The sequence below is a fragment of the Bubalus kerabau genome, chromosome 17 (genome assembly GCF_029407905.1).
Source record: "Bubalus kerabau isolate K-KA32 ecotype Philippines breed swamp buffalo chromosome 17, PCC_UOA_SB_1v2, whole genome shotgun sequence".
NCBI lineage: Eukaryota > Metazoa > Chordata > Mammalia > Artiodactyla > Bovidae > Bubalus > Bubalus kerabau.
This window is the reverse complement of record NC_073640.1, coordinates 5,244,601-5,266,039: the sequence shown is the minus strand read 5'-3', so window position 1 is coordinate 5,266,039 and position 21,439 is coordinate 5,244,601. Positions and strand designations below refer to the sequence as shown.

General features: G+C 43.8%; 1 protein-coding gene and 1 long non-coding RNA gene across 2 annotated transcripts in view; both read left to right on the top strand.

Moving 5' to 3' along the window:
• The first annotated feature begins 13,196 nt into the window (after positions 1-13,196).
• GLG1 (golgi glycoprotein 1) overlaps positions 13,197-21,439 on the top strand; it is a 122,195-nt gene continuing 113,952 nt past the window's right edge. The window contains exon 1 of the mRNA XM_055553423.1: positions 13,197-13,671. Coding sequence (XP_055409398.1) covers positions 13,219-13,671 — 453 coding nt within the window. The 5' untranslated portion in view covers positions 13,197-13,218. The remainder of the gene's footprint in view (positions 13,672-21,439) is intronic.
• The window catches only part of LOC129632009 (uncharacterized), a 50,802-nt gene continuing 43,058 nt past the window's right edge, over positions 13,696-21,439 (top strand). Inside the window, exon 1 of the long non-coding RNA XR_008704258.1 lies at positions 13,696-13,971. This is a non-coding gene — a long non-coding RNA (uncharacterized LOC129632009). The remainder of the gene's footprint in view (positions 13,972-21,439) is intronic.

Here is a 21,439-nt window from a genome sequence, read left to right as displayed (position 1 = left end):
CCGAGAGGAGCGACCCCACGTCCAGAGGTCAGGGGCAGAAGCCGGGAGGACACCATGCCCGAGGGGCGGCAGCCGAGAGGAGAGACCCCACGTCCAGAGGTCAGGGGCAGAAGCCGGGAGGACACCATGCCCGAGGGGCGGCAGCCGAGAGGAGCGACCCCACGTCCAGAGGTCAGGGTCAGAAGCCGGGAGGACACCATGCCCGAGGGGCGGCAGCCGAGAGGAGCGACCCCACGTCCAGAGGTCAGGGTCAGAAGCCGGGAGGACACCATGCCCGAGGGGCGGCAGCCGAGAGGAGCTACCCCACGTCCAGAGGTCAGGGGCGGAAGCCGGGAGGACACCATGCCCGAGGGGCGGCAGCCGAGAGGAGCGACCCCACGTCCAGAGGTCAGGGGCGGAAGCCGGGAGGACACCATGCCCGAGGGGCGGCAGCCGAGAGGAGCTACCCCAAGTCCAGAGGTCAGGGTCAGAAGCTGGGAGGACACCATGCCCGAGGGGCGGCAGCCTAGAGGAGTTACCCCACGTCCGAGGTCAGGGGCAGCGGCCGAGAGTGCCAGGCTGCGATGGCGCAGGAGCGGCCGAGAGGAGCTACGCCGCGTCCGAGGTCAGGGGCGGCGCCCAGGAGGAGCTACATGCCGCCTCTGACCTCGGATGTGGGGTAGCTCCTCTCGGCCGCTCCTGGCGCCGTCGCAGCCTGGCACTGTTGGCCGCCACCCCTGACCCCACGTCCAAGGAGCGGTGGCTGCGTGGGCACAGGAGGGCCTAGAGGAACTATTCCACGTTCAAGGTCAGGAGGGGCCACGGTGAGGACATACCCCTCATCCAAGGTAAGGAGCAGCAGCTGCGCTGTGCTGGAGCAGCCGTGAAGAGATACCCCACGCCCAAGGTAAGAGAAACCCAAGTAAGATGGTAGGTGTTGCAAGAGGGCATCAGAGGGCAGACACACTGAAACCATAATCACAGAAAACTAGTGAACCTAGTCACACTAGGACCACAGCCTTGTCTAACTCAATGAAACAGTCATGCCCGTGGGGCTACCCAAGATGAGCAGGTCATGGTGGAGAGAGCTGACAGAATGTGGTCCACTGGAGAAGGGAATGGCAAACCACTTCAGTACTCTTGCCTTGAGAACCCCATGAACACTACGAAAAGGCAAAATGATAGGATACTGAAAGAGGAACTCCTCAGGTCAGTAGGTGCCCAATATGCTACTGGAGATCAGTGGAGAAATAACTCCAGAAAGAATTGAAGGGATGGAACCAAAGCAAAAACAATACCCAGCTGTGGATGTGACTGGTGATAGAAGCAAGGTCCGATGCTGTAAAGAGCAATATTGCATAGGAACCTGGAATGTCAGGTCCATAAATCAAGGCAAATTGGAAGTGGTCAAACAGGAGATGGCAAGAGTGAACGTCGATATTCTAGGAATCCCTGAACTAAGATGGACTGGAATGGGTGAATTTAACTCAGATGACCATTATATCTACTACTGCGGGCAGGAATCCCTCAGAAGAAATGGAGTAGCCATCATGGTCAACAAAAGAGTCTGAAATGCAGTACTTGGATGCAATCTCAAAAACGGCAGAATGATCTCTGTTCGTTTCCAAGGCAAACCATTCAATATCACAGTAATCCAAGTCTATGCCCTAACCAGTAACGCTGAAGAAGCTGAAGTTGAATGGTTCTATGAAGACCTACAAGACCTTTTAGAACTAACACCCAAAAAAGATGTCCTTTTCATTATAGGGGACTGGAATGCAAAAGTAGGAAGTCAAGCAACACCTGGAGTAACAGGCAAATTTGGCCTTGGAATACGGAATGAAGCAGGGCAAAGACTAATAGAGTTTTGCCAAGAAAGTGCACTGGTCATAGCAAACACCCTCTTCCAACAACAGAAGAGAAGACTCTACACATGGACATCACCAGAGGGTCAACACTGAAATCAGATTGATTATATTTGCAGCCAAAGAGAGAAGCTCTATACAGTCAACAAAAACAAGACCAGGAGCTGACTGTGGCTCAGATCATGAACTCATTGCCAAATTCAGACTTAAATTGAAGAAAGTAGGGAAAACCACTACACCATTCAGGTATGACCTAAATCAAATCCCTTATGATTATACAGTGCAAGTGAGAAATAGATTTAAGGGACTAGATCTGATAGAGTGCCTGATGAACTATGGATGGAGGTTCGTGACATTGGACGAACAGGACACAGGGATCAGGACCATCCCCATGGAAAAGAAATGCAAAAAAGCAAAATGGCTGTCTGAGGAGGCCTTACAAATAGCTGTGAAAAGAAGAGAAACGAAAAGCAAAGGAGAAAAGGAAAGATATAAACATCTGAATGCAGAGTTCCAAACAATAGCAAGAAGAGATAAGAAAGCCTTCCTCAGTGATCAATGCAAAGAAATAGAGGAAAACAACAGAATGGGAAACACTAGAGATCTCTTCAAGAAAATTAGAGATACCAAGGGAACATTTCATGCAAAGATGGGCTTGATAAAGGACAGAAATGGTATGGACCTAAGAGAAGCAGAAGATATTAAGAAGAGGTGGCAAGAATACACAGAAGAACTGTAGAAAAAAGATCTTCATGACCCAGATAATCATGATGGTGTGATCACTCACCTAGAGCCCGACGTCCTGGAATGTGAAGTCAAGTGGGCCTTAGAAAGCATCACAATGAACAAAGCTAGTGGAGGTGATGGCATTCCAGTTGAGCTATTTGAAATCCTGAAAGATGATGCTGTGAAAGTGCTTCACTCAACATGCCAGCAAATCTGGAAAACTCAGCAGGGGCCACAGGACTGGAAAAGGTCAGTTTTCATTCCAATCCCAAAGAAAGGCAATGCCAAAGAATGCTCTAACTACTGCACAATTGCACTCCTCTCACACGCTAGTAAAGTAATGCTCAAAATTCTCCAAGCCAGGCTTCAGCAATACGTGAACTGTGAACTTCCAGATGTTCAAGCTGGTTTTAGAAAAGGCAGAGGAACCAGAGATCAAATTGCCAACATCTGATGGATCATCGAAAAAGCAAGAAAGTTCCAGAAAGACATCTATTTCTGCTTTATTGACTATGCCAAACCCTTTGACTGTGTGGTTCACAATAAACTGTGGAAAATTCTGCAAGAGATGGGAATACCAGACCACCTGACCTCCCTCTTGAGAAACCTATATGCAGGTCAGGAAGCAACAGTTAGAACTGGACATGGAACAACTGGTTCCAAATAGGAAAAGGAGTACGTCAAGGCTGTATATTGTCACCCTGCTTATTTAACTTATATGCAGAGTACATCATGAGAAACGCTGGACTGGAAGAAGCACAAGCTGGAATCAAGATTGCCGGGAGAACTATCAATAACCTCAGATATGCAGATGACACCACCCTTATGGCAGAAAGTGAAGAGGAACTAAAAAGCCTCTTGATGAATGTGAAAGTGGAGAGTGAAAAAGTTGGCTTAAAGCTCAACATTCAGAAAACGAAGATCATGGCATCTGGTCCCATCACTTCATGGGAAATAGATGGGGAAACAGTGGAAACAGTGTCATACTTTATTTTTTGGGGCTCCAAAATCACTGCAGATGGTGATTGCAGCCATGAAATTAAAAGATGCTTACTCCTTGGAAGGAAAGTTATGACCAACCTAGATAGCTTATTCAAAAGCAGAGACATTACTTTGCCAACAAAGGTTCGTCTAGTCAAGGCTATGGTTTTTCCTATGGTCATGTATGCATGTGAGAGTTGGACTGAAGAAAGCTGAGTGCCAAAGAATTGATGCTTTTGAACTGTGGTGTTGGAGAAGACTCTTGAGAGTCCCTTGGACTGCAAGGAGATCCAAGCAGTCCATTCTGAAGGAGATCAGCCTTGGGTGTTCTTTGGAAGGAATGATGCTAAAGCTGAAACTCCAGTACTTTGGCCACCTCATGCGAAGAGTTGACTCATTGGAAAAGACTCTGATGCTGGGAGGGATTGGGGGCAAGAGGAGAAGGGGACGACAGAGGATGAGATGGCTGGATGGCATCACCGACTTGATGGGCGTGAGTTTGGGTGAACTCCGGGAGTTGGTGATGGACAGGGAGGCCTGGCGTGCTGCAACTCATGGAGTCGCAGAGAGTCGGACATGACTGAGGGCCTGAACTGAACTGAAACCTAATGCAGTTTTCTATTTATCCCATGTTTCCATTGTTACTTTATTCCCAGCCTTTTTGGCTACTTTTCGATTAATCAAATCCTTTACAGTTACACATTCTTGTAAGTATTCTTTTAGTGTTTATCCTAGACTCCAGGGTATGGCAATTACAATTCTGCATCCTTAGTATCTTATGGGGTCATATATTTCACTGTTGCATATGTTTAAAAATCTGTCATTATCATTGTTCCAGACCATATTGTCTGCATATTTATCTTTTCCGTGCTTTTTATTCCTTCCTGCAGTCCCATATTCCATCTGAGATCATTTTCTTTCAGCCTAGGGTAGCGCAGGCCATCTGGCAATGAATTACTTCACTCTCTCAGCTTTAGTCTGTCTGCAGATGTCTTTATTTCACCTTTTTTTGAATGAATCCAATTGCATTTTTGCATCATGCAAAATGTTGGGCTGGATGAAGCACAAGCTGGAATCAAGACTGTAGGGGGAAATATCAATAACCTCAGATATCCAGATGACACCACCCTTGTGGCAGAAAGCAAAGAGAAACTGAAGCACCTCTTGAAGCAAGTGAAAGATGAGAGTGAAAAAGCGGGCTTAAAACTCAATATTAAAAAAAAAAAAATTAAAAAAAAAAAACCCTCAATATTCAAAAAACTAAGCTCATGGCATCCAGTCCCATCACTTCATGGCAAATACATGGGACAACAATGGAAACAGTGACAGACTTTATTTTCTTAGCCTCCAAAATCACTGCATATGGTGACTACAGCCATATTAAAAGACGCTTGCTTCTTGGAAGAAAAGCTATGACCAACCTAGACAGCTTATGAAAAACAGAGATATTACTTGGCTGACAAAGGTCTGTCTAGTCAAAGCTATGGTTTTTCCAGTGGTCATGTATGGATGTGAGAGTTGGAGTATAAAGAAAGCTGAGCACCGAAGAATTGGTGCTTTTGAACTGTGGTGTTGGGGAAGACTTGAGAGTCCCTTGGACTGCAAGGAGATCCAACCAGTCCATCCTCAAGGAAATCAGTCCTGAATATTCATTGGCAGGACTGATGCTGAAGCTGAAATTCCAATACTTTGGCCACCTGATGCGAAGAACTGACTCATTTGAAAAGACCCTGATGCTGGGAAAGATTGAAGGCCGGAGAAGGAGATGACAGAGGATGATTGGATGGCATCACTGACTCTATGGACACGAGTTTGAGTAAGCTCCGGGAGCTGGTGATGGACAGGGAGGCCTGGTGTGCTACAGTCCATGGGGTTGGAAAGTTCAGTTGACTGAGCAACTGAACTGCACTGAATTGCATTTTTAAAAACTTTTATTGAGTAAAATTCATATAACATAAGCTCCAATATTTTAACAATTTTAAGTGCACAATTCAGTGGGTTTTAATATAATCACAATGTTATGGTTCTGATTATCTGATTCATTGCAATTATCTGATTCCAGAATATTTCTATCATTCCCAAAAGAAATCCCATACTTCTCAGTTCTCCCCTCCCCCCATGTGCTGGAAACCATTAATCTACTTATGTTGCTATGGATTTGCCAATTCTGGATATTTCAGAAGAATGCAATCCTATAGTTGGTGGCCTTTTGTCTCTGGTTTCTTTCACTGAGAATTACATTTTCAAGGCTCACCCACACTGTAGTGTATATCAGTGCTTCATTACATTTTTTTTGGCCATGCTGTGAGGCATAGGGGATCTAAGTTCCCAAATAAAGGATCGAACTAGTGCCTCCTGCAGTGGAAGTGCAGAGTCTTAACCACTGGACCACCAAGGAAGTCCCTAATTTATTTAATTTTTGAAGCACAATTTCCCTGGGTGTAAAATTCTAGGTTCAGTTCAATTGCCCAGTCATGTCCGACTCTTTGCAACCCCATGGACTGCAGCATGCCAGGCCTCCCTATTCATCACCAACTCCTGGAGCTTGCTCAAACTCATGTCCATTGAGTTGGTGATGTCGTTCAACCATCTCATCCTCTGTTGTCCCCTTCTCCTGCCTTCAATCTTTCCCAGCATCAGGGTCTTTTCAAATGAGTCAGTTCTTTGCATCAGGTGTTCAAAGTATTGGAGTTTCAGCTTCAACATCCGTCCTTCCAATGAATATTCAGGACTGATTTCCTTGAGGATGGACTGGTTGGATCTCCTTGCAGTCCAAGGGACTCTCAAGAGTCTTCTCCAATACCATAGTTCAAAAGCATCAATTCTTCAGCGCTCACCTTTCTTTATGGTCCAACTCTCACATCCATACATGACTACTGGAAAAACCATAGCTTTGATTAGACAGACCTTTGTCAGCAAAGTAATGTCTCTGCTTTTTAATACACTGTCTAGGTGGGTCATAGCTTTTCTTCCAAGGAGCAAGCATCTTTTAATTTCATGGCTACAATCACCATCTGCAGTGATTTTGGCGCCCAAGAAAATAAAGTCTCATTGTTTCCATTGTTTTCCCATCTATTTGCCATGAAGTGATGGGACCTGATACCATGATCTTAGTTTTTTTAATGTTGTTTTAAGCCAGCTTTTTACTCTGCTGTTTCACTTTCATCAAGAGGCTCTTTAGTTCCTCTTCATTTTCTGCCAAAAGGGTGGTATAATCTGCATATCTGAGGTTATTGATATTTCTCCCTGCAATCTTGATTCTAGCTTGTGATTCATCCAGTCTGGCATTTCACATGGTGTATTCTGCATATAAGTTAAGTAAGCAAGGTCACAATATACAGCCTTGACATACTCCTTTCTCAATTTGGAACCAGTCCATTGTTACAGATCCAGTTTTAACTGTTACTACTTAACCTGCATACAGGTTTCTCAGGAGGCAGGTAAGGTCATCTGGAATTCCCATCTCTTTAAGAATTTTCCACAGTTTATTGTGATCCACATAGTCAAAGGGTTTGGCATAGTCAATAAAGCTGAAGTAGATATTTTTCTGGAATTCTCTTGCTTTTTCTATGATCTAGTGGATGTTGACAATTTGATCTCTGGTTCCTCTGCCTTTTCTAAAACCAACTTGAACATCTGCAAGTTCTCCATTCATGTACTGTTGACGTCTAGCTTTGAGAACTTTGAGCATTACGTTTCTAGCGTGGGAGATCAGTGCAATTGTGTGGTAGTTTGAGCATTCTTTGGCATTGCCTTTCTTTGGGATTGGAATGAAAACTGACCTTTTCCAGTCCTGTGGCCACTGCTGAGTTTTCCAAATTTGCTGGCATATTGAGTGCAGCACTTTCACAGCATCATCTTTTAGGATATGAAATAGTTCAACTGGAATTCCACCACCCCCACTAGCTTTGTTCATAGTAATGCTTCCTAAGGCCCACTTGACTTCACATTCCAGGATGTCTGGCTCTAGGTGAGTGATCACAGCATCGTGATTATCTGGGTTGTGAAGATCTTTTTTGTTCAGTTCTTCTGTGTATTCTTGCCATCTCTTCTTAATATCTTCTTCTGTTACGTCCATACCATTTCTGTCCTTTATTAAGCCCATCTTTGCATGTAATGTTCCCTTAGTATCTCTAATTTTCTTGAAGAGATCTCTAGTGTTTCCCATTCTATTGTTTTCCTCTCTTTCTTTGCACTGATCACTGAGGAATGCTTTCTTATATGCCCAGTGATATAGACTGAATATCTGTATCCAGCAGCATATTCATATGTTGAAATCTTAACCCCTAGTGTCATGGTATTTGATGGGGGGTGGATTTTGAAAGTGAATAGGTCATGAGGATGGATGCCTCATGAATGGGCTTAGTGCCTTTATAAAACATACCTGGAGAGTTCCCTGGCTCCCATTTACCAATTAACGTCCATCATGAAGAAGGCTGTCTTCACACCTGGACGTTGGCTCTCAGTGGACATTGAATCTGTCAGGACCTTGATCTTGACCTTGCCAGCCTTTAGAACTGTAAGAAATCAATTTTTATTGTTTACAAAATATCCAGTCTATGCTATTCTGTTTTGGGTTTTGTTGTTTTGTGTGTGTGTGTGTGTTTGGCTGTACAGCACGGTTTGCAGGATCTTATTTCCGTGACCAGGGATTGAACCTGTGCACCGAGCAATGGAAGCATGGAATCCTAAACACTAGACAGCCAGGGAATTCCCTATGGTGTTCTGTTAAAGCAACCCAATCCAGTCTGCTGTAAATGTTATCTAACAAATTTTTATTCAGTTCTAGAATGTCCATTTGTATAAAGTCCTACTTTTTACTGGAATTTTCTATTTTCACCCATTTTCTCTTTTATCTTCTATAACATGCTAGTCACACTTATTTTAAAGTTCCCATCTGATAAGTCCAATATCCAAATCATGTTTTTGCTGACTTTTTGTTTTTGGTTATTTAGTTCAGGTTTATTTTGTTTTTAGCATGCCTCATGATTTTTTATTCTGGAGAAGGCAATGGCACCCCACTCCAGTACTCCTGCCTGGAAAATCCCATGGATGGAGGAGCCTGGTAGGCTGCAGTCCATGGGGTTGCTGAGGGTTGGACACAACTGAGTGACTTCACTTTCACTTTTCAATCTTTCATGCATTGGACAAGGAAATGGCAACCCACTCCAGTGTTCTTGCCTGGAGAATCCCAGGGACAGGGGAGCCTGGTGGGCTGCCGTCTCTGGGGTCGCACAGAATCAGACACGACTGAAGTGACTTAGCAGCAGCAGCATGATTTTTGATTCATTGTTGGATCATGCAGATTAAACATTATAGAAGCTCTGGATAGTATTAATCTTTCTCTAAAAAGGTTAATTTTTCTTCTTAAAGTCAGAGTACTGGAGGGTCACCTTGGTCCCCCTGAGGCATATTTTAAGCTTAATTAGAGGTGGCGTATTGTAGTTTTGCCTTTTCTTCTAGAGCAAGTTCTTATCCCGGTGGTGGTGTCCTTTCTCCTGCAGTATGGCCTTTGTTTCTAGGGTGTAAACCTTCTGAGGCTTCAGTTAAAAGCTAAGGGTGATGCCCTGGTGGCTCAGACAGTAGAGTGTCTGCCTGCAATGCAGGAGACCTGGGTTTGATCCCTGGGTCAGGAAGATCCGCTGGAGAAGGAAATGGCAACCCACTCCAGTTATAAAAAAAAACCTAAGGGTGTTTACCAAGACCTCTACACATCGGTAGGGTCCAAGCTCTAGCTTCTTTCCCCAGCTATCTGTGTGCTTGTGCTGTGTGCTCAGTCATGTCTGACTCTTTATGACCCCGTGGACTAGCCTGCCAGACTCCTCTGATTTCCCAGGCAAGGATACTGGAGTGGGTTGCCATTTCTTTCTCCAGGGTATCTTCCCCACCCATGGATCGAACTCATATTTCTTGCAGCTCCTGCACTGGCAAGCGGATTCTTCACTACTGTGCCAGGGATCACTGTGCGGAAGTCCCTCTCACTCTACTGGTCTCTGTTATTGTTTTCTTCTGGGTTTGTTGGAGTCTGACTATGTGCACGTACAGCTTAGGAGTCAGTTAGCCACTCGAGAGAAATTTGTTCACAAATTTTTGGCTCTTTCTCTTTGGTTTCCTTCTCTCCAGTATTTTGACCCTTAAGTCCCAGCCACTGTGTATTTTCAGTCCAATAAGATTACTGCTGTCTTCATAGGCTCAGTTTTTCTGAGCCACAATTTGGACAGTCCACTAAAAAAAAAAAAATCTGGGTGGAGTTCCACTGTGTACTTCCTTTCTTTCAAAGATGGTAGCCCCCTCATTTCCTCACTACGTTAGTTACTTGCTAACCCCTCAAAAGATACTTTATATATTTTATCTAGTTTTTATGGTTTTATTTCAGTGTAAATACATATTTGTATTTTCACTCATATTTGGGATCAGAATCCTCCCCATTTATGTGTATGTAGGGCCTGTAGGGCCTGTAGGATCTGGCCCTGTGATCCTTCTTCTAGTCCCCTCTTTCCTCATTTGAATGCAGCCACATAGATCTTCAGTTTGAATGCTTATTCCCCTGTCTTGAACTTGTCATTAACCTTTGCTTTTAGAAATTTTGTTATGGTCTAAATGTTTTTGTCCCCCCTTAATTCATATGTTAAAATCCTAATGCCCACTGTGATGGTATTAGGGATGGAGGTGCTTAGATCATAAGAGTAGAACCCTCATGAATGAGATTATAAAATACACTATTATATTATAGTGTATTATATGAGATTATAAAAAACACTATTTTATAGTGTTCTTATAAAAGAGACCCACACAGCTCCCAGTCCCTTCCACCATGTGAGGACAGAAGTTGGCAGTTGGCAGTCTAGAAGAGGGCCTTTGCCAGAACCTGACCATGCTGCTACCCTTATCTTAGATTTCTAGCCCCCAGAACTATGAGAAATTTTCTATTGTTTATAAGCCACCCCGCGTGTGCTGTTTTGTTATAGAAGCCTGAACAGACTAAGACATCTTTAGATTCCGCCCTCTTTTGTTTTTAATAAATTTATGCCAATTCACTCATAGCTCAATGATAATTAGTTGCCTTTATATAAAAGCTCCCCCATCATCCCATATGTTTTATTTTCATCATAACACTTATAGTATCTTAAATTGTCTTGATCTTTGTTCACTGTCTTATTGTTTATCTCTCATATACTCCAGTTCTTGAGCAATGTGTGGCAAATTAATAAAATTCTCAACACATATCTATTGAATGAGTTATGGAAGTGAGGTTCAAGAAACAAGGAGTACAGTAAAGGGTAAAATAAATTCCTAGCTTGTGGTAGAGATAGTCTGTTTTTACAGAAACAGAGTCCAGGAGACCCAGGTTAGGTCAACCCTCTTGCCACTGGCTTGTGTCTTTTTTTTTTTTTTTTTTTTTGTGGGCGGCGCGCGCGTCCACCCTCTGGGCAGAGCCGGACGAGGGGAAGGGTAAACCCCTCCTCCCGCTGTTAAGCCCTTAGCAAGGTCCTTGGCTTGTGTCTTTTGTAAAGTCTGACTTGTCTAACACAGCCTGAGCTGGCCAGGTTCCCAGATTTTGCTTCTTGGTCACTGTGATTTCAAGATAGGCACATATACTCCTCCCTATCTCCAGAGGCAATCTGTGGCCGGGTGCAGGGTTTCCTCAGTGCAGGCTGACAGACAGGCAACTGCTGGCTTCTCTTAGCAGATGGTCAACTTCTAGCCTTAAACTGGCTTAAAATAAACTCTCATTTGTTGTCTGAGTACACGCAGACCCATCATTGAACATTAATGACTCTTATGCAGTAGTTAGGACTCAGTGCCTTCACTGCTGAGGGCCCAGGTTCAATCCCCGGTTGGGGAACTAAGTTACCACAAATGGCATGGCATGCCTCCCTCCCCACCCCCAAGCCCCCTCAAAAAAGTAATGACCCTTAGTGGCTTTTCAAGAACTTCAGGTATCTAGCCTGCCTGAGACTTACCTATGCTACTTATCTGTTAAGGAACATATACATTTATCTGGTCTACCCTGGACTATCTCAGTCAATGTTCAAAGTTGGCCATAGCCTTAGGACCATATGGGGCTTCCCTCGTGGCTCAGATGGTAAAGAATCTGTCTGTGATGCAGAAGACCTGGGTTCGATCCCTGGGTCAGGAAGATCCCCTGGAGAAGGGAATGGCAACCCACTCCAATATTCTTGCCTGGAGAATTTCTTGGAGAGGCGTTTGGTGGGCTACAGTCCATGGAATCGCAAAGAGTTGGACACAACTGAGTGACTAACGCTTAGGACCACATTACAGAAGTAGCTTGAGGAAGTTTTGGTAGAAGTGTCTGGGACATGCCCTTATTTCTAAAAATAGAGGCCTGTGTCAGCCACAGTGGGCAGTTGGTACCCCCAGAATATTCTTGGTTTCAGTGGTTCCTTATGGAGTCCATGAACCCCCACACAATTTCTCAGGTTCTAGTTGATTCTAGTCTTCACTGCCCATTTGTGGGTCAGGACAGCAGAAGCTGCATTTGTGAACATGGATGACCAGTGGGGATCACATGTCCCAAGCTGCCCTTATTCCCCACCACGGTATATCGGCAGGGTGGGATATAAGTGCACCACACCAAGTGAGAAGCCAGGGGTTCTGGTTCCAGGCTGGCAAGGTTCATCCTGGGCAGGACATTTAACCCTGCTGTGCAGAACTGTTACCATCTCTGCCGTTCTTTAGTTGAGTGAGAACCCAACTCAGGCCTGATGCATAGCTCAAATGACACAATAGATGTGAAGATGCTTTGGGAAGGTATCTCTCTCCTGTGGAGAAGGAGGGGGACTAGTGAGAAGTGAAACAACTATTCCCACCTATAGTGCTGCTAAAGATGCTGCATGCAGGACAACAAGCCAATTACCGAGGCACAGACTTAACCTGAGGCCTCAGCATGTTTTGCTATTTCCTCCTTGAAATGTGGATTTAAATTCTGGCTTAAAATGTGGCTCAGATACAAAGGGTTTCCCGGTTTATTCATAATATTAGTTATAACTTTTTGAATCCCATATCATGGGCCAGCCACTTTATTTCTAATCTTCACAATTATACTTTAGAGTTCCTCCTCTGCCTCCTCAGACGAGGAGGCTCAGAGAACTTAAAAGATCTGTCTAGTCTGCCAAGAGCTAGAATAACGGGCTCTTTCTTCTGGAACCAGTGCTCCTAAGCCTGATTCAGCGCTGCCTTCTTCTCTGGGTGAGAGAAGCTTCTGAGGCAGATGGAAGGAAGCAGGGAGAAGTGCAAGAAGAGGCTCTTAGATATCGGAATACACCTTATCGTGTAAGGCTCACCTCTACACATAAAGTTTTTTCTTTCAAGTCATACAACGGGTGACACACTCTACCGGCCATCTTGGTTGTGGCAATCCCAATCCTTTTTTTTTTTTCCTTCGGTGACGGACAACCAAGGAAATTAGGCAAAGCGGCCCTCCCCAGGGATCTGAAGGAGCGCCAGGGAAGCCCAGCGTCGCCCTCTAGCCGGCCGAGGTCCGGGGCGCCGGCCCTCAGAGCGCGGCGGCTCGCGGACTCGGCGCCCAGCGGCAGGTCCGCGCGGCGGGAGGGGTTCGGAGGGACCCTGCCGGCCCCGCCCCGCCCCGCCCCCTCATTTAAATACGCGGCGCCGGTGGGCACGTCGAGCTCGCCGCGGACTCAAGATGGCGGCGTGTGGACGTGTACTGAGGATGTTCCGCTTGGCGGCGGCGCTGCCGCTGCTGCTGCTCGCGGCGGACGGCGCGCAGAAAATCCAAGGCCCGGGTGGCCACGGCCAGGGCCCGGGCCCGGGGAGCAACCTTCTTCCCCTCGGAGCGCAGCCGGGAGGCGGCGTGCTGCCGGGTCAGCTCCTGCTGCCTCAGTCATCTCAGTTGCAGCAGCAGCAGCAGCAGCAGCAGCAGCCACCTCAGCAGCAGCAGCCTCAGCAGCAGCAGCAGCCGCCGTTCCCCGCGGGCGGGTCTCCGGTCCGGCGGGGCGGAGCAGGGCCCGGCGGGGCTGGCGGGGGCTGGAAGCTGGCGGAGGAAGAGTCCTGCCGGGAGGACGTGAGCCGCGTGTGTCCCAAGCACACCTGGAGCAACAACCTGGCGGTGCTGGAGTGCCTGCAGGACGTGCGAGAGGTGAGGTGCCGGGCGCTCAGGCCTGGCCGCCGCGGACGCCGGGCGGCCTGGGCAGCCGCGGCCGCGCCTCTTGCTTCCTCTGCGCGGCCGCCCGCTCCCCGGCGCGCTCCGGGGAGAGGACCCCACCCCCAGCCCTCACTCGCTCTCGGGCGGGGGTCTGGGACGCCCACTCCGGCTCCCGGCCGCCGTCGGCCGAGGCCCAGAGCGAGTCTGTTTGCTCCGGTCTTTTGTGTGATGCTCTAAGCGCGGTGGCTCCTCGGTGAAGACCTATGTAGGATTTTGCAACCCTTTTCGATTTGGGTAATTTGTAGCAGCTTTTTAAAACGTGAAAAATGGTTGGCGTACTTCAGCTGGTAAAGAATGCCCTGCTGTTTATTGGCAGTAGATAATGTTTGGACAGCTCGGGTTCTGTTCTGATGTGTATTGTAGTCTGCAGCCAGATTTACTGTCGTTACCCTATTCTTCTGCAATTCAGAAATTCCTGTTATTTACCAGCTGCTGAAACTAATATATGCTCTTCTTTTTTCCTTCACGTCTTTTGGTCAATTTGTAATAAATCCCAAGTGTAAGCTATTACTCCAAGTGATTTAGAGTCCCAAAGCTTGAAAAGTCGAGGCAGCGTTTGAGGCTGGACTGTGAGGTCTTTGCTTTCAGATCTTTTTTCCTGTCTGACTGTACCTCTTAATGCCTGGTTTGATGTTCTTTGATGCCATTCAGTTTAGTAACACAGAATTCTTCTCTATATTTAATGCTGCAGACGTTAAGTGCATTTTTGACAGTTATCAAAGTTTGGGAGCAAATCTGGTAGGGACACTTTTCCCCCCCCCCCAACGTTTAAACATATAAAAGGCCCAAAAGTTGACAAGTAGAATGAAGCCACTGCTTGATGCAGTTTTATTTGGAAAAGTTTTATCAGAATTGCCTAAGATGTTCATGGTCACAGGAAGACTATTGGTTTGTACAAAAAGGCTAGTCTTGGCAGTTTTTTCCCCCCTCATCCCACTGTGATATTTGCCCTGGTAGTCCATACAGAGTAATTCACAAGAGGAAAAGATATACATGCTCAGGGGACAGAGAGAAAGGAAATTTCTAGAGCCACCAGAAATGTGGGTCCTTAGATGACTTATCTACAATTGGAAAATTAGAAAAAGAATCCCTTGTTCTTTATTCTTCACCTACTCCTCTAGTCAGTACAGCTAAGATTCTTAACTGTGTCAGGCTTCTTGAAATTTTCTGTTTGGCCTTTGAGGATATAAAATACATGTTGTTCTCTCAAACTAGGATCGTAATGTTGGGGACCAAACATTTGGTGAGTAGTTTGTGGCAGAAACAGGATGTTATTAGGGAAAGTGGGCCTTTCTAGGAGTACATCTTTCTTGACATGTATTAGGGACATGTGGATTCTGTCATTCACAGGGGCAGTGTTCCTTTGTCATGCTTGTAGATGTGTGTAGCAGCATATATAATCCATAAATAACAGATTTGAGCACTTTTGGAGTCTGTTTAGTTAGGTGGGTACTGTATTTCTTGCATTACTTCCTGTAAAAAACTGGCCTGAAAGTGTAGTGCCTGTAGTTCCACCTTTGAGTGTGAGACTCTCAGCAGGGATATTGTTTCGGTAACTACATTTTCCTTCCTTTATGGGGATGTTATTTAAACTCTTTGAAGGTAGTTACTAGGTCCTGCACTTCCTTTGTAGCTTTCCAGAGTACCTAATTCAGTGCCTAGACTCAGTAAATAGTGTTGACTGATTGAAGGTGAAGTAAACTAATGGCGTCTGTTTTATGGAAGAAAAGATGTCATGTGAATTGAAGGAGGGGGCTTTTAGAGGGCAGGGTTTTTTTCCAAATTTCAAGTTGTTGTTGTTTCTCCTATTTTATATACATAAAAATGAAAAGAATAGTACCATGAACAACTATATATATTCTTTAAGAGGTGGAGCTAGTTTTAAACTACTTTTTTTTTTCCCTTTAAAGACAGCAAAAAGAAGTTTTACTCAGAGAATTAGTTAAATCTACTTTATGCGTTTGAAAGCATGTAAGAAGAAAGTGAACTAGCTAGGCACATTTGAAATGGAAGTATGGAATGTGTTTCGTATGTGCTTTTTGGTATGTAGGACTGTTTGATAGGAACGCAGACATTTGTGCTTCTTTATTCCTTTGGATACTTATTTGGGGAAAATTGTTCTCTGTGTTCTTGCTGTTAGTATTTCGAAGATGCAAAGCATATGACTATTTAAATGATAGTGTGGTAAAACCACATTTTTATTTTGAAGTAGCATAGGTATATGGTGTTAGGTTAAGTCTTAAGTTTAGATATTTTAAGGTTCCCTTTAGTGTTCAAAGTTATGTATTAATTCACTTACGGAATCTATTTGAAGGTATTTATGGATGGCATCACCGACTCGATGCACATGAGTTTGGGTGAACTCCGAGAGTTGGTGATGGACAGGGAGGCCTGGCGTGCTCGGGGTCGCAAAGAGTCAGACACTACTGAGCGACTGAACTGAACTGATAGTTACCTTTAAATAATTTCAGCGGATACTTACAGTTTGTCTAATGTATGGTATGCCAGCAAATTAAAATTTTATGTGTAAACTATAAGTTAAACAGCATATAGACTAAGATTAGTTCACAACTTTTCTGTTTTTTTGGTTACTATTTTGAAGATACATGTTGTGGGGGATTTTTCTTTCTTTTTTTTAAACCCTCTCAGATGAGTCATGCCTTTTAAAAGGTCAAGTATACCCAATGGGCCTGCTATTACATAGTGGGTATATTAGCAGTAATAATGGAATAGTAGTCCTGGTTATGTGTGTATCTCTGTATGTAGTTAGCAGTAGTTCTAGTTAAAAGAATATATAACTAGTTCACATACATATACTTTCTAGTATAAGTAAAAGGAAAAATACACCCTGGGCTGTTCTGGCAGTTAGAGGAGAAGTAAACCAAAGGAAGAGAAGGTACTGTTGTCTAGTTTAATGTTTGATGAAAAAGACATGCTTTATGTTGAGAGTAATTTTAAAATACTTTATATATTTTTGGCTGAAATGACAGAAGTTTCACATGGAGATGTTGATTCTTTAGAAGTTTATTAGTGATGTGCGTAGTTTTTCTTAGTTTTTGTTGTTAGATTTTTAAAAAAGAAACAAAAGCTTTCTAATACATGAACAGAAGTAGCGAGAATAGTTTGATGACTCCCAGCTTAAACTGTCCCCACTTTGTTTAATCACAGGGCTTGGGAGAATGGCGTATTTTAAAGCAAGTCCCAGACACTATGTCATTTAATTTATAAATACTTCAGTGTAAGTTTCTGATAAGGACTTAAAACAAGATAAAACCAGAACCTGATTGTTATTTTTTAGTATTTAGAAGTATTATGGTGACTTCCTTGGCTGTCTAGTGGTTAAGACTCCCTGCTCTTAATGCAGGAGGCACAGGTTTGATTGCTGGCTTGAGAACTGTGCCGCACAGCTCAGCCAATATAAAAACATTATGAGTATTTCTTCTGAATTTCTTGGTATCAGTTTCAGGCTATACATTTTGGCCACTTTCTATGCACAGAGTGAATGCTTTGTGAATATTTAAGATGGACTATAATATATATTGAAGAGGAATTACATTACAAAGTGTAAACCTGCTTTGACTCATAGGTGAGCATTTTATTTTTCTATTCGTAGTCTTTCTCTTAACTGTATCCTAAGATAGTAGGCCACAGTATCTGTATTATTTATCCTGTGAGGTGAATAGTGTTATCTTATTATCTTAGTTGAGAAGCAGACTCAGAGAGATGAAGTAACTTGTCCAGTGTTATATCCTGACCTAAGTGGTAAGGCTTGTATTCAGAAAATTCTTTCTGACTTCAAAGATTGTACGCTTTCTAATCTGCCATGGATGATTGCAGCTAGGAAAATTAGTATATGGCTGTTGAGAATGCCGGGGGTTCATAAATGGACACAAAGTGAGAAGAGTAGCCTGGAATTAGAATTCTCTTTTCCTCACTACCAAGAACAGTTGGGTAGCAGCAGCCTCTTAGCATTGGAGTATTGTATAGATTTCTCAGGTGCACAGACTGACATCATTAGACAAAGCTAATTTAATACTAATCTGAGTCCATTACAAGTAGGGTTTCTGCTTCATGAGAAGATTTTCAGATTCCGTGTTACCTTAAGCACAATTTGTATAATGGAAGAATTTAGATGTATTCCCCTACTGTTTGTATTGAATCAATGGAACACCACGAAGAGTAAACCAGGACTAGAGCTGGCACTGCTGTGAACTAACTGTAGGACTGTTTCTCCATTCCATTCATGCAGCGACACTTTATGCTCTTTCTGTAGTGACTCATGTACCAGGCCCCTTCTCTCTCATCCGAGGCCCCTCCTCTAGGTTCTGGGTGATTACTGCATCCAGCCGTCGGTTGTGAAAAGAGAAGAGAAGAGGACTGCACTGGAGTTTTCCAAGCTTGGACTGGGCTTGGAAGTGTGTGCGTGCTCAGCAGTCGTGTCTGACTCTGCAACCCGTATAGACTGTAGCCTACCAGGCTTCTTTGTCTGTGGGATTTCCTGGGCAAGAATACTGGCGTGGGTTGCCTTTCTCTTCTCCAGGGGATCTTGCTGACCCAGTGATTGAACCCATGTCTCCTGCGTCTCCTGCATTGGCAGGCGAGTTCTTTACCACTGAGCCACCAGGGAGAGCCAGTCATTTTACTACTGAGTCTCAGTTTCCTCACATGTACAATTTAGTTTTCGAGATCCCTTTTATTTGATCTATATGAATTGTTTCCTGTGTATTCTGTCTGTATGTATTTTATAGTTTGTAGAATTTATGTGTGTACCATCTTGTTCATTCATGGGTGAAAATAGTGAAATGAATAATGCAAACAGCAATTAATCCAAACACTGTTTGACTTTAGGATATAATGATGATTTTGTTTGAGCCAACATGGAATTGCCTCCTGTGCTGACTCTCAGTGGTTGGAAGAACTCTAACCACATAATCAAGGTGTTATTGATCCATTATGTACTTACCATAGTGGAAGAACACTAGTATTTTAAGATACCAGCATTGCTTACAGTTGGTTTGATAAATGGGATTGTGATCAGGAAACAGTTGTATAAGAGAGTGTTCATCACTGCATGTTACACGGGCAGTGAATCCTTTAGAGCAATGAAAAGAGCACAGAACTAGGATTTAGACTTGGATGGAGCCCAGCTCTGCTACTCTTGGCTTAAAAATCATACGACCACTTTTTTTTACCCTTAAGTAGGAACAACAGACTGGTTCCAAATAGGAAAAGGAGTACGTCAAGGCTGTATATTGTCACCCTCCTTATTTAACTTATATGCAGAGTACATCATGAGAAACGCTGGACTGGAAGAAGCACAAGCTGGAATCAAGATTGCCGGGAGAAATATCAATAACCTCAGATATGCAGATGACACCACCTTTATGGCAGAAAGTGAAGAGGAACTAAAAAGCCTCTTGATGAAAGTGAAAGAGGAGAGTGAAAAAGTTGGCTTAAAGCTCAACATTCAGAAAATGAAGATCATGGCATCCGGTCCCATCACTTCATGGGAAATAGATGGAGAAACAGTGGGAACGGTGTCAGACTTTACCTTTTTGGGCTCCAAAATCACTGCAGATGGTGATTGCAGCCATGAAATTAAAAGACGCTTACTCCTTGGAAGGAAAGTTATGACCAACCTAGATAGGATATTCAAAAGCAGAGACATTACTTTGCCAACAAAGGTTCGTCTAGTCAAGGCTATGGTTTTTCCAGTAGTCATGTATGGATGTGAGAGTTGGAGTGTGAAGAAAGGTGAGCGCCGAAGAATTGATGCTTTTGAACTGTGGTGTTGGAGAAGACTCTTGAGAGTCCCTTGGACTGCAAGGAGATCCAACTAGTCCATTCTGAAGGAGATCAGACCTGGGTGTTCATTGGAAGGAATGATGCTGAAGCTGAAACTCTAATATTTTGGCCACCTCATGTGAAGAGTTGACTCATTGGAAAACTCTGATGCTGGGAGGGATTGGGGGCAGGAGGAGAAGGGGACAACAGAGGATGAGATGGCTGGATGGCATCACTAACTTGATGGACATGAGTTTGAGTGAACTCCAGGAGTTGGTGATGGACAGGGAGGCCTGGCGTGCTGTGATTCATGGGGTCGCAAAGAGTCGTATATGACTAAGCGACTGAAATGAACTGAGGAACAGTTAAGTAGTGATGGACAGGGCAAGAGGAGAAGGGGACAGCACAGGATGAGATGGTTGGATGGCATCACTGACTTGATGGACATGAGTTTGAACAAACTTGGGAGTTAGTTGGTGATGAACAGGGAGGTCTGGCATGCTGCAGTCCCATGGGGTTGCAAAGAGTCAGACACTACTGAGCGACTGGACTGAACTGAACTGAGGGACAGTTTAACCCTGTTGTAAGTGAACAAATACATGAGTTCCTTTTTTTTCCTTCCAATTTTATTTTATTTTTGGTCCCACCACATGGCTTGCAGGATCTCAGTTCCCCAACCAGTGGGAACTTGGGCCATGATAGTGAAAGTGCCCAATTCTAATGACTAGATCACCAGGGAACTCCCTACTTGAGTTCTGGAATTTGATGTGCTAGTTATATTTTTGTTTTTTTACATTAAACAAAATATGTGACCATTGAAGTAGGCAATAATAACACATACCACTTGAAATCATTTTGTTTCCACATATGGTACATGCTTTGGAAGACTGGGTTATCACTTAAGATCCTTTCAGCTTTGGTGATTCTGTCCTCTGTAGGAATATGAGACATGTGCAAGGGAGTCAAAAGCACAGGTGAAAAGGAAAGATGCTTTGAGAAATTAAAGAGACTCTACTGACTCAAGTAGAGAGTGTGAGAATTTTTTGAGTCCAGATTATAAAGGGTCTTGCTTGCACCACTGTTCTTCAAGTAAAGCCCAGAAATGGGGTGTGTTTTTATCCCAACCTGAGATAAAAATATTCCTGCAGATAATTGAGTTACTTGTAAAATAGCACAGTCACTTATGCAATGAACTTTTTAAGAAGTCTCTTGATAAGAATGCTTTCCCGTAAATAGTTGCTTAATAATTCATTGTTCTTTGGAAGAAAATAAAGAACAGTCCTGAGATGATATGGTTCATTCTCTTTGTACATTTCTTCTAATGTGCTCAAAACAAATTTCATCAGCAACAATCCTCCCGGAAAACTTCTGCTTATAGGAGAAATGTATTTTAAAGAGAAGCCGTTAAGATGACTTGTGTAATGTGCAAAGTAATTTCTCTTCCTTCAGCAAACATTTACTGAATGCATACTATGTGCAACTCACTGTGCTTAGTGTTAAAGGCTACAAATACATGATAATAGTCGCATTTACCGAGGGATTTTTGTTTGTCTTGTTCTAAGGGACAGGATGTTTTCTAGGTGTTATGTATCTCATTTAATCTTATGAAAAATGTATCATTAGTATTATTTCAGTGATTACTATTTTTTTTAAATGAGGGAGCTGCCTCAGTGCTGGTAAATAGTGAAATTAAGATTTGAAAGCAAGTCTTGTCCAACTGTAAAATGGCTCATACCCCTCCCGCATCCCCGTGGTAGTCCTGCATGGTAGTCACCAGCTAAATGTAGCTACTGAGCAGTTGAAATAGGAGTAGTCTGAGTTGAGATGTGCTGTAAGTGTAAAATACACACTTGATTTTGAAGACTTTGCACACATAGGAAAATAAACTATTTCAGTTTTTGTGGGGGGACGTGCTGCA